The sequence below is a fragment of the Haemaphysalis longicornis genome, unplaced genomic scaffold (genome assembly GCF_048455015.1).
Source record: "Haemaphysalis longicornis isolate Haplotype H1 unplaced genomic scaffold, Haemaphysalis longicornis Haplotype H1 scaffold_4, whole genome shotgun sequence".
In the NCBI taxonomy this organism is placed as follows: domain Eukaryota; kingdom Metazoa; phylum Arthropoda; class Arachnida; order Ixodida; family Ixodidae; genus Haemaphysalis; species Haemaphysalis longicornis.
Window position 1 is genome coordinate 195425 of NW_027526361.1, and position 15502 is coordinate 210926.

Consider the following 15502-nt stretch of genomic DNA (forward strand, 5'->3'; position numbering starts at 1 on the left):
AAAAAAAAAACGCGGTGCGCGTGGTTTTAAACTTTCATTAGGAAGATGAACTTTATTACGCAAAAGATGTTACTGTTAGTTACTTTGGAAACCATTAAAAAACTTAGCAGCAAAAAAAAAAAAGTTGGCAGCACTCTGCTGCCCCAGTCTTCGGCTGCCACGGCTTGATCTTACTGCTGTTCGTCCCTTTCGAAACCATCGAAAGACTCCCCAGAGTCTGTAGCAAAAAAAAGTTCGGCGCACTCGTCTTGCAGTCCGCCCGGGTCTTCTGGCACCACGGCTCCGACATCTGCCAGCCCGCCGTGCAGGTCGCCATCCTCGGAGCCAGCGAGTGCGTTTACAATGCCGCACCCCTTGAAGCAGCACGCCACTGTTTCCTCCGGTACAGCAGCCCACGCCTCGGCAACAAAATCAAGGACCTGCTGCCGCGACGGCTTCTTCAAGTTGCCTTTTATCGTCGTTTCGCCATCGCAGGGAGTTCGCGGAAGTCCGGAAGGCGCTTACTGCCTCCACAGGTTCCTCGGGCGTCCTCTGGCTATCGTTCATGGCATGGCGCATTGCAACACCGAACCACTGCTTCCACCTGCTTATGTAGTGGCTGGAAGCTACAAAGTTACCCAACTGCATGCTGTTTGCTATTTTCACACCCTCTTCAGATAGCAGCTGGTTGCTAACGGCGCATCCCGCGCTTCTTTCGCGCTCTAAGAACTCGAACAGCGCATCGTCCATGTACTCGCTGAACACTGGGGCGCCGTTGCTTAGCTTCCGTCGAAGTTTTGCTTTTCCGAAGTTTTGCTGCAGGAGATTGTCAAAATTCTTCACCCATTCCCATATGCGCTTTCGGTCGAGCTTGAACTGTTGAGAGGTGTGGTGCACGTTTTTCCCGTGCTCTCGGTGCCATCGGATCACCTCGATTTTCTTTGCAACTGTGTAGGAATGCATGACCTACCACCGCCAAAACAAAGAAACAAATGGCGTGTAGCGTTCGGTTGAAGCAGATTGGATTGGATTCTTAGACTGGCTCCGGCAAGCCAGTGTTGCCTGCGCGGTGCGTGATAACTGCACGGAGGGAGGGGGGGGAGGGGGGGGCGCTTTCCCGGAATGGCGCGGAAATTTGGTGGGGGGGCGCTTGCACGGGTGGGGGCGCTTGCTCAGAATTTTACGGCAGTTGCGCGCAGCCAGAGCCCGTGCTGTCTATACACTCGCCTAATTCGGCGCAAGTGATGCAGGCGTGCAGGCGCTGCAGCCGCCCCCGCGGGCTTTGAACGACAGCAGATCAGCCTGAACGGTTGCCAGCTTCATTCTGGCAACGGCCTTTTTTAGATGCGACCGCATCTCATTCACTCGCCTTGTCCCTCCATACGGCGCTGTTGTTGTCCGTCCACACCCCTCCCCCATTCTCCTCGCCGCGCTCTCTGCGCTCTCCGCCGCTCACCCCCTCAACTGCATCTCATTCACTCGCCTTGTCCCTCCATACGGCGTTGTTGTCCGTCCACACCCCTCCCCCATTCTCCTCGCCGCGCGAGCTGCGCTCTCTGCCGCTCACCCCCTCGACTGCATCTCATTCACTCGCCTTGTCCCTCCATACGGCGTTGTTGTTGTCCGTCCACACCCCTCCCCCATTCTCCTCGCCGCGCGAGCTGCGCTCTCCGTCGCTCACCCCCTTTCCTCTCCGATAGCGATCACTCTCTCGCGAGGGGCATTGGATTGGATTGGATTAGAGTGGATTGTGTTGGGTCATAGCCGCGCCACGTTGCGTCATAGCCGCGGCATGGGGTTCACGGCACGTTTCACGCGATGGGAGAATCAACCTAACGGAAACAACAACGGAACCCCCTATGCGTCGCATCTACACAGGGGTTCCCGCGAGGGGAGGTGGGAGAAATTTTTTCGGAGACTGCCCCTCTCATTGAGCTTGGGGCCACGACCCCACCGCTCGAACGAGCTGCCGAAGCACCATGGAATACATTGAATGCGCAGCATTTGCTACAAAACGCCGCCCAAATGGTTCAGTCCCTGTCTGGCTCGGTTGAGGCACTCCTCACTGCCCGCAAGCCCATCGCCCGGCTATCAAGCTAACCGCACCAACATACCGCGGCTTGGCGATCTGATCAGTGCCAGAGATTTTCTCGATTCGTTGGCGCACTACCAGCAGGCTATGGGGCTGGACAATGAGGAAATCCTCACACGCATTGTTCCAGTGACATTGACGGAAACGGTGGCTAGGTGGTACCGGCTCAGTGGCCACCGTGCAGCGAACTTTGGGGAATTCCGCGTGGCATTCCTGCGTGAATTCCTACCAGCTGACTACGAGCGTAGGATGCGGCGAGAGCTGGAGCTCCGGACACAGGCTCCCGAGGAATCTTTGCAGGAGTTTGTACGAACAACGGATGAGTTGTTTGCTATCGCTGAGCCCCACGCCTCGAATGAGGAGCGCGTTGAGCGCGTAGTCCGGCAGGCACATCCAACCTTTTCGGCCTACCTGCGTGGCGATCGTTTCCGCGATCTCGAAGCTGGCTGTCCAGGCGAAGCGCATCCAAGGCGATAGTCTAGCCGCGCGCGCCTACCATCCGCCGCCTCCGGCGAGTGAGTCGCTCAAGCCGAGGTGCACGTGAAACAGGCCGCTGCCGTTGCCCCGGAGGCACGAAACCGCAGACCCCTCAGCGGCGTGTTTTTCGAGCGGGTCAAATGCGGTATGGGGCCTGAGCAAACGCGCCCTGGACCCCTACACCTACGCAAGGCGCGCAGCCTCCGCTGCGCCGGCCCAGCAGAGAGCAGGCAATTGCGGGCCTTTTGGACGTGGTACGCGCAACAACGGGCCCACAGGCCTTGTCCCGCCCAGGAGCCCATCCAATGCTGCACCGTTCTCCCAGCCTAGTTTGCCGGGACGCGGTGTGCCCGAAGTTGTCGGAGCGGGGAGAAATGCGTGCAGTGAGCCACCCTCGGGCCTGGTTCCATGGCGTCCCAGGGAGGGAGGTGCTGCTCGCAACCAAGCGCGAGGAGGGGTGAGATGTTTCCGCTGCAGAGCGGTTGGGCACATGGTCAGAGAGTGCCCTGTGGAGGCATCTCTAGCGGGAAACACCGCCGGCGGTCGTTTGTGATCGCACAGACAACCAAAACCCCGCTCGCTCCCTCTGCGTGCCGCGCAGGCCTTTTAACCGGCGGCAACGCACCGTTTATTCCGGTCAGAATCGCTGGCCGCGAGTTTGCGGCTCTCTTGGACACGGGTGCCAGTGCATCGTTGTTCAGTGAGGAGGTTTTGTCCCACCTGCAAGAGCATTCTGTGCATTTGGTTTCGCCAGGTTTAACGACGTTCAACCTGGCGAAAGGTGTGGCGCATTCGGCTGGCGCTGCGAGGTTGACGGTCAGATGGGGAGACCAGGCGAGACGCACTCGTTTCATTCACCTCCCAGGGCTCAGTGTGCCCGTGATTCTCGGTCGAGATTTTCTCCTGAAAACTGGAATTACCGTTGACATTATGAATGGCGGCTATCGCGAAGCAGCATTCTCGCCGCTGAAGCCATTCATTAGCCCGCCAGCGCCCGCGCCTGCTACTGAAGCGAAGGCGCCGGATGCGCGCAGCGTTGAGCGCTCTGAGGAAATTCCCCAAGCTGAAAGATCAGCATTTTCCTGTCCCCAGCGGGATCGGACGGCTACGCACGGAGCACCAATGCGGTTGACTTGGATCACTCGCAGCAGGTCCGTCTAACGAGGCTGCTAAATCGGTACGACGAGAATTTTACCGAGAGACCTGGCTGCCCCGACCTGGTGACTCACAGGATCGAAACTGGAGACGCCCTTCCTCTGAAGTGCAACCCAAGGCCCATCAGTCCGTCCAAAAGGCAGGTGACCAATAAGCTGCTGGACGAGATGTTAGACGATGGTGTAATTCACCGCTCTCGCACCGCCTGGGCTTCTCCAATTGTGCTGGCGCTGAAGAAAGACAGCACCTACCGGCTCTGCGTCGACTACCGCCGCCTGAACGCACTGACTAGAAAGGATGCCTATTCGCTCCCGACGATCAGCTCCATAGTAGGAAACCTGGGAGGCGCGAGGTATTTTACCACGCTGGATGCTTCAAAGGGGTACCTACAGGCCCGGATGGATGAGAGTGATCAGAGCAAAACGGCTTTCACGTGCCACAGAGGACTCTTTGAGTTCACTCGCATGCCTTTTGGCCTTTGCAATGGTCCTGCGACGTTTCAGAGGCTCATGGACCGCGCCCTAGGGGAAGCCGAATGGTCACACGCCATGTGCTACCTGGACTACATCGTGATTTATTCACGAACCTTCGAGGAGCACCTGCGCCATGTCGCCGACGTGCTCGAGAGGGTGCGGGCTGCGGGTATGATGTTGAACCCCGCGAAGGCCCAGATTGCGCAGACCCGAGTCTCACTACTGGGGTTTACGCTCGGCGGCGGGTCCATCGAGCCTGATTGGGAGACGCTCAGAGCAATCCTTGAATTCCCTACGCCGAAGGACGTGCACAGCCTCCGCCGCTTCTTGGGAATGGCCAATTTCTACCGGCCGTTCATTCCGTCCTGTGCCAGCGTGCAGGCACCCCTGACAAAGTTGTTGTCGAAATCTGCGTGGTGATGGGAGCCTGAACACGAACAAGCGTTTCGTCACCTGTCTAACGCCATTGCAGAGACAGCGCAACTTAGGCTCTCCGACCTGACCAGAGAGTTCGTTGTGCAGACGCCAGCGATCTGGGACTGGGGGCTGTCCTTCTACAGGAATACGATGGTGTGCTGAGGCCACTGGCTTTCGCTAGCCGCTCCCTGCTTCCTGCTAAAAGGAACTATTCCGTGACTGAAAGGGAATGCCTCGCCATCGTGTTTGCACTTCGGAAGTTCGATGTCTATCTTGACGGTTGACTGATTGATTGATTGTAGGGTTTAATGCGCCCACGCAACGCAGGCGATGAGGCGCGCCGTAGTGGAGGGCTCCGGATTAATTTTGACCACCTGGGGATCTTTAACGTGCGCCGAAACCTCGTACACTCTATCTTGACGGGACGAAACTCGTCGTGCAAACGGATCACAGTGCGCTCACAGCTGGCTAATGCGGCTCCGGGAGCCTGCGGGTAGGCTGGCGCGCTGGGCTCTCCTGATACAGCACTACGCGAAAGGGGAACACGAACGTGGTAGCTGACGCGCTATCTCGTGCCCCGTTGTCCACCGAGATTCACTGTCCAGGTGTGACTTCGGCCGGCGACGCCACAGCGAGCGCCCGCGAAGGAGGCGAAACAGTCACGCAGCCGTCGAGTGGAGAGAGAGAGCCCAGAGTTGAGAATACTCGTGCCGACTCGGGCACCCCGCAGAGCGGAGAGGGAGAGGCGCTTCTCGCAAACTCCGAGCCGCCGGAAAGCGGGTGGCCGATAGCTGCGGGAGCAAGGGGAAGTGATGCCGTGTGCACGGCAGTCGCATTCAGCCGTCAAGACCTATTAGCCGCCCAGCGGAATGACCCGTTTTGTCGCCAGATTTGCAACGGTCTCAGGGAGACAGAGCACCGAGACGCAGCTTGTGGTGGTGCGGGCGCGCACCGAGACGCAACTTGTCCTGTTGCGGGCGCGGAGGGGCTGAAGTCAGCGTGTGTCGCCGATGCCCCGGGGGACTCATATCTGCTGGATGATGAAGGACTCATGCTGAAGTACATAGCCACCGATGATGAGGCAATTGACCCATTCAAGGTGGTAATCCCCAAAAGTCTGAGGTGCGCGCTGCTGCGTTACGCTCACGACGAACCAATGGCCTGTCATTTAAAGGGACACTGAAGTGAATTTGTCAAGCTCCCGTTTTGGCTTGCACTGCGTAGACTGGCTCAAATTAGCACACTTTTCATCGTTTATCCGGTTGACAAATCGGTAATTATTTTACAAAGCGCGAAAGAAGAAAAACTACCATGCGCGGTTTGCGGCGGCCGCACCAACTAAGGCTGTGACGTTGGGAGGAGGGGCGCCGTGATTGGACGATGCCCAAGGTTAGCAATCACACAAGTTTCGGTTTCGGTTTCGGTTCTGTAAAACATATATGGCTTTGTTGGATGGGCATTCTCAATATCTCAGTAATCATCGTACCGCGCTTCTGCCATGTTGTCGGCTGTAAAATGCACGAGATAAGCCTCCCAGGACGGCTTGTAGTCGTAGCATTCACTAGCCGAGACCTACGCAGTGCATGAACGCCCTCCGCGTACCCGCAGACGCCCAAATGTCATGCGCTTTTCCCCCATATTTGGAGCTTGCCTCCCTCATGCCTGTATCGTAAAAAGCGTGTTCGCACCAGGCCAAGGGTCTGTTCATTCTGGCCTGTGCCCACTGCCTGCAAGCAGTCGGTGCTTATGGCAACAGCACGCCAACGAGAACTCGCTAGCGCGCCAGTGCCAGCCTGCGCGCGTTTTGTGAACTAGTTCTTGTAGCCATGAACGTTGCGGCCCAAAAAAGGTGAACTCAATATAGAAAACATCGGCAGAAAACAAAAAAGTTAACTTACAAAAAAAAAAAGCACGTACCCGCGGGGATTCGAACTCGTGACTCGCAAAACATTTGCGGTGAATTCCTAGCGCCCCAGACAGCTAGGCCACGGAGCGGGACGCGGATGCCTTGCTAATATAGGGTATATATTGTACAACCGTTTTACACTTTTATTTAGTTTTGGCATTTCAAGCCGCTTCGGTGACTATTTGTTGTACTGCGATCGTGCAGTAAGCGTCGCCCGAGTTTCCACAGTAGCTCACGTCTAGCAATTGCATTTCGTAGACGGAAAAGCGTTCGCAGATGCGTAGTCGTGCTGCTGACCGCTGTGCTTGTTCGCCCAGCGCAAAAAAGTGGTTCCCGCGCCCTAGTTTTACGCTGTACGGTAAAAATATCAGTTGATTTTATTTGCTTAGTACCTATATTGACTTCGCTGACTCTTCTCCCGCCTTCAAGAGGCCTTATATTTTCCTACTGGCGTACCAGTCAGCGAAGCGTCGCATGTGCAGCGCTTGTGTGAAGCGACCTTGACTTGGAGCTAGATACAGTGTACAAAGAAACCAAATAAAGAAAGGCACATTCTTCCATTCACAAACGTGTCCTGGCTTCGTTTCAACTAAGCGAACGAATTGCGACCAAGCAATTTTTTTTAACCTCCTTGATTGCGACGACCCGCCGGCGGCCGGCGGCCGGCGGACGAAACGCTGGGCCGACTGACTCTGTCGGCCGGGGAGCCGTGCAGTAGCGCAGCCGTGGCGCAGCCAATTGCCAGCTCATCCCCTCCTGACGTCACACGAAAACGCCACAGAAAATGGGCGAGCGTAAAGAGAGGAGGACAGCGTTTTCGAATTAGTTTTTCTACTAAATAAAATCGCGTAAACGCGCCTAGAGTGGTCGAAACATGGCCTGGGGACTCCGGACTACAATTTGCGCTAGTAATCCCGCAATGTTTACATATCACTTCAGTGTCCCTTTAAGTGGCTCCAAAGTTTTGGGAAAACTGAGTCGCTCCATGACCTGGCCGGGCATGAAGCGGGACATTTTTCACTATTGCCAATCCTGCCATGTCTGCCAAACGGTGAAGGCGCGCTGAGGAAAGCCGCCTGGAATGATGAAACCAATTGACAGTGTGCATCCGTGGCAGTTAGCCACTTGCGACTTGATGGGACCTTTGCCAAGAAGCAAGCAGGGCTACACTTACCTGGTGGTAGTCGTCAACCATCTTTCGAAATGGGTCAAACTGTTCCCTCTTCGGAGGGTGACAGCGAGAGCGGTACTAGGGAAACTCGTAGAGGTCTTCAGTCAGTTCGGCTATCCCGATAGGCTGATCACGGACAACGCGTCCTATTTCACCGCTCGAGTGTTTGGTGCAACGTGACGCTCCCTGGGAATTAAGCACTGCACTACTTCATTCTACCACCCCCGGTCCAATTTGACTGAGCGATTCAACAGAACGCTTAAGCCAACGATCGCGGCCTTCGCCGAGAGACAAAAAGATTGGGCAGATCACTTGAACGAGTTCGCGTTTGCTATCAGAACAGCAGAGAATCGTTCGACTGGTTTCTCTCCTGCCTTTCTGAATTTCGGAAGGGAGCTGGCGTGCCCGTTGATGAACGTCGTTAGTAGCCAACTCGAAGGAGAGAGGACGCCTGCGGACATTTCCGCCTACGGGTCGAAGCTTCAGGAGCGACTCAGTCGTGCTGTCAAGTCAGCGAGAAAAAGTTTGGCGACAGCCAGAGCCCAGCAAAAGGCTCAATATGACCGCAAGCACTGGCACCTGGAATTCCAGGTAGGCGATCTTGTCCTGAAGCGCAACCACGCTCTTAGCGACGCCAGTAAGCGATTTTCGGCTGCCCTAGCGCCTAAGTGGCTTGGTCCGTACGTAGTCGAGAAAGTGTAAGTAGTCGAGAAAGGGGAAAACCAGCTGTGCCCATGTCGCCCATTTGAAAGCCTACGTTTCTCGGACTGAGCCAACCGGTTCTGCGTGGCGACGACGAGGCACCCCGCTGATCCAGGCTGCTCTCGGCCGGCTCATCGGTACAATCTCAGGAAGAGGTCACCTCAGTGATCATAGCACACTAAACGGCAGGCGCTTTCGCCCCCGTGCTGACTTCACTTCTCTCTGTCTCAGTCAGCGCGGCCGCCCCAGCCCAATCTGTGTGGTCAGTTGCCACTCCCCTCCAGCAAAGCTGTAAGCGCATGTTTTCTCTTTTTACTCGATTTGTAAGAGTGTGCATGTTACGTGGCACTGTCTGTATTAGTGTGTCCCCATTTGGGCGTTGATGACTGCACATAATGTATCTTGTACTTATTTGTTTTGTTATTGTTTAGAGCACTAGATATGCACATGGTGAGGAAGTGTTTCCGCTTAGTATTTTGATTGTTGTACCGCGTGATGTAGCATGAACCTATTTTGTTTGCTTAGTTTCTGGGTTCGGCACGGTTCAGGTGTTAGCCTTGTTGAAGGCGTTAGGGGTTGTTTTTTTTTTTTTTTTTTTTGCCGGTGCACGATGTAGTGTTTTCTTTTTCTAGTGTTTCGACGTTATTTATTTCGTACAGGAACCCCCAAGTCTGCGCATGCGGGACGAAGTTCTTTGTACGTTTCTTTTCTTTTTTATCCATTTTAGCAGTGAGCAGGGCTAGTTTTCTTCTCTTCTGTTTTTTTACTCGGGTGCAGTCTTGACGAAAGTGCGAATGCCGAAAAGCGGCAGCTAGGTCGGTCGCGGGAGTGCCCTTCGAGGACTGTCATTGGCTTTCGCGCGCAGCCAGGGTCGAGAGTTATGGGCTTGTTTTGAAGATGTCGGATTTCGGCCGTCCACGGCCCTGGTGTTCATGCGAGCAGCGCGCATTGGAGGCCATTGCGCGAACTTTGCGAAGCATAGAGTTTCTTACAGTATACACTAGAGAAGAATCTGGCGCTAGCGTCTATGCGGCTCACATCAAGGTCGTCTGTGTCGTCATGGACCGCCATTATACATCGCGCTCGCCTTAGTTTCATCATTGGCTTGGATTGAAACCTTTTAGTGACCGCAAATTTAAACAAAGTGCCACAAAAACGAGAAGAATAGTGTTTGATTATGTAAGTGGAAAATAAAAACAGGCTGTTTTAAAACTAAGAAAAAAAGAAGTAAAGCGTATTTTTGAAGGAATGGTTGTGCCTGCTATTCCGCAGGCCAAGGTTGTAGTTACGAACAATGTTATTATTTGGGGGGTAACTCATTAGAGACTGCGATCTTATTAATTTTACCATTATTTCAAAAAATAAGTTGTTTGAAGAGTTTCGAAAGTTTTTTGAGCGTACCTATGAAAACGTTGCCTTCGTGGTGAACCGGTGCACCACGACCGACAGCTAGTTTAACAAGAAAAATGAAAACGTGGCGTTAAACAGTCGTGGACGATGACAAGATAGGACGCATACAAGCGCCCGTATCTGCCGTATCTTGTCTTCGTCGAAGTACATTTTGTTTCTTCTTTTCGTCGGGTACAAATTTCCCGGCGGCATATTACCCCCTCAGTCATACGTCCTTCGATTGCGGCATGAGCAACGTCAGGTGCCATCACGCATTGCCTGCTGTTTCACTGAACACGGCTACCACAGAAACGGGAGGATTTCGGCTTCCTTGTAGCTCGTAAACGTGTGAATGCATAGTGAAGAAATCAAATCCCAAAAAACGCTTAAGAATCCAGTTGTCATGCCAAGCCCAAGCCAAAAAGGATGTTTTCCCATGAACCCCCACGACGACATGGCTAACGAGGTGCAGTTTCCTCTCTAGTATACTTACTAAGAAACTCTATGGTGCGAAGTTGGGAGAAAGGGGCCAGGCTTTGGGGGGGACCGCACATTCAATGTCAACGGGAAAGTGGCTCTTCTTGGAAAACCCTGGCCTGGTGGACGCTGCGAGGGGAGCGCAGAGCGCGATGGCGACGAAACTTGGCCCCAGTGGCACGGACACTGTGACGAGTGCGTGTTGTGGGGGCGTTCGTTAGTGCGTTTGGCGTGTGCATCTTCCGGCTTCAGCCGGCCCACGGTGCATTCCGCGACTGGTTTCTGCTTCTTCAGAGCGCCCGCCGTCATGTGGTGTCTCGTCGGTGCGGTGTAGAGTCCGCAGGCGCCCGATTTTCGAACTCTGCGATTCTTGCTTCGCCGGGCCCTGGGCAGCTGCATTGACTCGGGGAGGTCAACGACATGCATGTACCCCCTGTGCACCGCCTCCGGGCTGCCCTGCACCGACGAGAGCGGGACTGGCGGCCAGTTGTGAGCTGCCAAAGAAGGGCCCTCTCCAGATACGGACACGGTGGTGGTGTCGTTGGGGCCCATCATGGGTCATCGGCGCCACGGCTATCGTCAGGCTGCTGCGCCACTCACGCGCCCCGGGGCGGCAGCGACCACCAGCGCTGCTCGTCGCTCCTTGGCGGGGCACCCATCGAGCGCCACGCGAGGTCTGCACCTGAGCAGCGCCACCGTGGTCATCATATCTGCCGGCGTACTGTTCAGGCCGCGTCCCCTCCTGGCCGGTACCCCTTCACTTGCCGTCACGGTCCTCAGAGGGTGGGCACGGTCACCTGCCCGCCCGGACGGGGGTTCACGCTCACCTGCTCACCCCTGTGTTTGCTAACGGGGGCTGCTGTCTCGGCGCAACGGTGAGCCCATTCCAAAGCTGGTACCTATTATCTCCCCTCCATGACCAAAACGGACGTTTCGCCGAAAAACTTTTGCGCTTTCGGCCACCGAACATTGCGCAAGCCCCGCGAGACTGCGCCTCCCGCATTTTTGTAGATACCATTATTTTTGTAGTAGCTTAGCGTATTTTCTAGCATGCCTGTGTCTTCTGACCTGCCGTAATTCATTTCTAGTGGTAGCGCGTGTTCTTTTTTTTATGTAATCATATGTACAGGGTGTCTAGCAAATTATTGTTTTAAGATTCCCTGACTTTTCCAGGTTTTCCCTGACAATTTCAAGTGAAATTCCCTGACCACTGCATATGTGCAATACATACATGCAAGACCATTAGTGCAGAACACAAAGCATTGTTTTATTTAGAGCGCAAACATAAATTATTCACCACAGATTGTAGTTGCTGACTAGAGTATTACATATTGCACAAAGTCTATGCAAACACAAATCGGCTTCTACTGTTTGTGTCAGCCATTGCAAAAAAGTTCTTGAAGCATTGATCTGTTACTTCTTAAGAGCGTCTATTTTTTCTTGCAGGAGACTAGCTTCTGTCAGCGATTCTATAAGCAGCCTTCGCTTCTTTTCTTCCAGTTCTTTGACAAGAGCAGCCACTCTTTTCTTGTCCTTCTGAGCACCTGACTCCACCTGTCTTTCTGCCTTCTTTTTCTGCAATTCCTCTCTGAAGACGCTGTAGGAATTGCGAACCATCTGCACCATCTTGTCAGTAATTACAACTTTGTCCACACCACCTGCTGCCAACACAGCATCATGCACCAGTCGTTGTGCTATCAGTGAATCTTCTTTCAAGTTTTCGACGAGGCATTCTTTGTTGACTGAGAAGCCTCTTTCTACGGCAGCATTGCCGTGAGACAAGCAGAGGATGATCTTGATAAAAGACAGCAGCTCTTTGTGATCATGCGAGCAGAGATCTAGCCACAGAACGTCCAGCCTCTGCTCTTTCCTGTCAAAATTGTTCAATTTTTCTTGGGTGAGGCTCAATGAACAGATCTGTACGTAAGAACGATGGGCCCGCTCTGCTTGCAGACCAGTGAGCCACTGGTGTTCTGAAAGCACTTCAAGTGCGAGGGTCAATCGTTTTGGGCCAGCCTCCGGAGACAATGCGAATGTCGGGTCCAAACAGCTGGCACCCCTAGTTAGCTTATATTTCAACGGTGACCTCTCCACCACCTTTCGACAGCACACTTTAACGAAGGAAACACAGTCTTTCTTGAATTGGTGCAAGGTAAGCTGTGGCATTTTGGGCACCTTGCGGAGCTCATTCTTCGCAGCAAACCCAATGTCAAAAGCGGGTACAGGTATACAGTTCTCGAGTTTTTCTGGGTCAACCTTGAGCAACTTGGCGGGAGTGTCAGCAGCCTCCAGGATTTCCTTCTTGACAATCCTTGCAAGCAGCGGCCGCAGGATATTGTGCAGTGCAGTTGAAAGAAAGGGCACCATCGGCTTGTCACTCTGAAATTCTGCCAAAAATGGCTCCAGTTCCTCGCAAATCGACAGCATGAAGGCTAGTTTTGCTGGCAACAGCTGATCACCAACTCCTTTCACAACGGCATTGTAGCTGGAGCACGTCGGCTGCTTCTTTGCCTTCGCAGAGCCCTCTACAAACTTCACCAAGTTTGGAAGAACTTCTAGTGCCCTGGTGATAACCTTCCCATTTTCAAGCCACCTGACAGAACAGAACTTGAGAGGAAACAGTGCACTCCCTGTAAAGGTGACGTAGTCAGCACGACGAGCAGGCACACATTTGAACAGGTTGTAGCTGCTACGAAGAAAGGCGATCACATCCCAGCCGGTTGCAGCATGACCTGCCTTGTATGCTCCATTTATTACGTGCAGCCCACAACTTCCAATATCTAGGATATTGTGACTCTCATCCGACTCCTTGAGTTCCTCCTTCAGTGACCTCAGGAACTTTATGTTCACATTCGGCCCATCCATTGAAACTTGCAGTATCTTGGCATGCTTGATCTCTTCTGTGGCTTTCCTGAATGCAGATGCCAGGTCTTCTGCACACGTGTGGCCCAAGAAGCATGAAGTTAGGTACTGCGTTTTCACAGTGCCATCAGTAGTGTCATCCCAATATCGCACGAGCACATCCATCTGTTGCTTCTGTGTCACTTTGTTTAGTGACTCGTCAAACGAAACAACTAAGAACGGCACACCGACAAGGCTTGATAGCAGCTTCTTACGAAAGTAAGGCGCAATACCATGGCAAATCGTATACCCTACCTTGTCCTTCCCTAGGTGAAGTTTTTCAGCGACTTCACATCCCGGAAACATAAGAGGGAAGAGCGAGGCCGACGCCGCTGTTGACCGAAAAGATCCGTGAGTCGCTACCGCGTTTAAGCACCAGATTATCTCGGCCTTTGTCACAGCGCTCTTCAGAAGAAAGCCGCTCATCGATGTCTTTGCACTTGTGGTGGTTGCAGGCTCCTCGGGCGCACCTGTCCGGTCTCCGCTACATTGGGCCGAAGCGTTCGTCGCTGGCGTAAAAAACGACGACATGCCAGCTTGCGAAGCGCTCGACCGACTCTTGAAAGCAGCAAGATGCTTCTTGCTGGACGCGTGACTCGAAACTGCAGTGCTTCCCATGTTGCTTAAAGAAAAAGTTTTGCAGCGCAGTGTGCACTGAGCACTGTGAGGATCATTCTGCACGGGCTTAATCCAGCTTGCATATTCCGAAACGTTCGGGTTCGTCCAGTCCGCATTAAAGAAGCACTTTCTCGCCGCCAACATTGTCAGTGAGAATTCTGACTTCACTTCTGAAAAAACGATGAAAACACCACGCCGCCGGAAGGTTCCATCGTTCAAAACATGGCGGAAATGGTTCAAAACAACAGAAGTGTATGCCCAGCATGCCCAGCGCGCGCTGCTCAAGGTTGCCAGGCCGCGGCGGGGAAAAAAAGGCCAAACTTATCAACCCTGGCGCTACTGCCCCACTGGCTTGGATTGGATCTGTCCCCGTTGGCTGTTTGCGCCGATTCGGGTGAGCAGAGTCCGCGCTCCACGCCGGAAAGTCAAGTCGCGGGTCATTTTCCCTGACTGGGTTCGCTTTTTGGCAATATTCCCTGACAATTCCCTGATTTTTCCCGGCGTGTATCATTTCCCTGATAATTCCCGGTTTTCCCGGTTGCTAGACACCCTGTATGTAGCGTAGTATGGTCCCGCATGCATATATTATTTCCATTATTATTATTATTATTATTATTATTATTATTATTATTATTATTATTATAGTGTCGCATTCATTGTAATCCTTGTATATTTTATTAGCTTTATTTTTTGTGTGCATGCCTGGCCGATTACTGTTCATGTATATTTCAGTGTCGGTTTCATTGTACATTGCTTATTATATTCCCTGTATTCCGATGTTTTTATTTTTTGTTTCGGCATGTTTTACGAGCCATTATGTAATCGATATTTTCAGTGTGGCGCATAGTTTTTTTTGTATCTATCATTCGTGCTGGAGGGGAATAGTTTAGTTAGTGTAGTCTGCAAAGTCTTTGATGGGCTGGGGGCTGAGACTGCTCTGGGCCCGTTGGCCGCTCGCAAGGTAGGAATAGGCCTACCTTGCGCGTCCAATCAGGGTCACAATCAGGCCCCGGCCGAACGGCGCAGCGGAGAGGGGACGAGCCAACGTTAGCACTAGCAGCATCCCGGTTCTCCCGCTCAGATCTCCTCAATCTGCCCTCTCCCCTCCACGAGAGCCGCAAAGTGCGCACGCTGCGCTCATAAGGTGCGGGGGAAAGGAGGCAGGTTCCCGGGTGAGCAAGAGCGACGGCGGCGACGGGGCGGTTGATGCCCGCCGGCGCGTTGGCCCGCAAATCGACGTAAGCGTGACGTAGGTAGCGGGCGGATGCGCGTGCCGCGCGCGGCTGAAGGCTGCGCTTGCAGAAAGATCCCCACACTATATGCTATAATTCTATATATACAGGTTTTACTTAGTGCACCAAAAGTTCTGCAATACAACTCGATACACAATAAATGAAGCAACTGAAGAAACTTGGACATTTTGCCATGCCCCACTGTGCACAAGCAAGTAGCATGCAAAGTACTAGGAAAGAGACTGACCGAGGTAGAGGCTGAGGAAGTCCCGTTGCAGCTTCTGGATGCCGATCTCAGCCATCATGCGGATGGGGATCATTCCCGCCAGGGTGTTCTCTGGCCGCATCTGCGGCTGCTGGCTCCCCATGTCCCGCACCAGGTTCGCTAGCATGGTGCCATTCTTGGCGACCAGCTGCACGCGCACATCACACACCTCGTCTCAGGTTGCCCCGCACCTACTTCTGCCGCAGTGAGAACAAACAGAACTGCAGAAGAGGGGGCTCAAGGAAATG

The 15502-nt window shown here is 53.5% G+C and overlaps 2 protein-coding genes and 1 pseudogene across 3 annotated transcripts in view; 1 reads left to right on the plus strand and 2 right to left on the minus strand.

The window, feature by feature from the left end:
• LOC144178098 (protein zwilch homolog) overlaps positions 1-15502 on the minus strand; it is a 261163-nt gene that overhangs the window by 71495 nt on the left and 174166 nt on the right. For both annotated transcript variants that reach the window (XM_077705628.1, XM_077705627.1), the window contains exon 12: positions 15237-15402. In XM_077705628.1, coding sequence (XP_077561754.1) covers positions 15237-15402 — 166 coding nt within the window. The remainder of the gene's footprint in view (positions 1-15236; positions 15403-15502) is intronic.
• On the plus strand, positions 546-3222 carry LOC144180254 (uncharacterized; annotated as a pseudogene).
• On the minus strand, positions 6521-15184 carry LOC144178095 (uncharacterized). Its single transcript, XM_077705624.1, has one exon. It carries the CDS (start codon positions 13899-13901, stop codon positions 11652-11654), a length of 2250 nt encoding a protein of 749 aa, XP_077561750.1. The 5' UTR covers positions 13902-15184; the 3' UTR covers positions 6521-11651.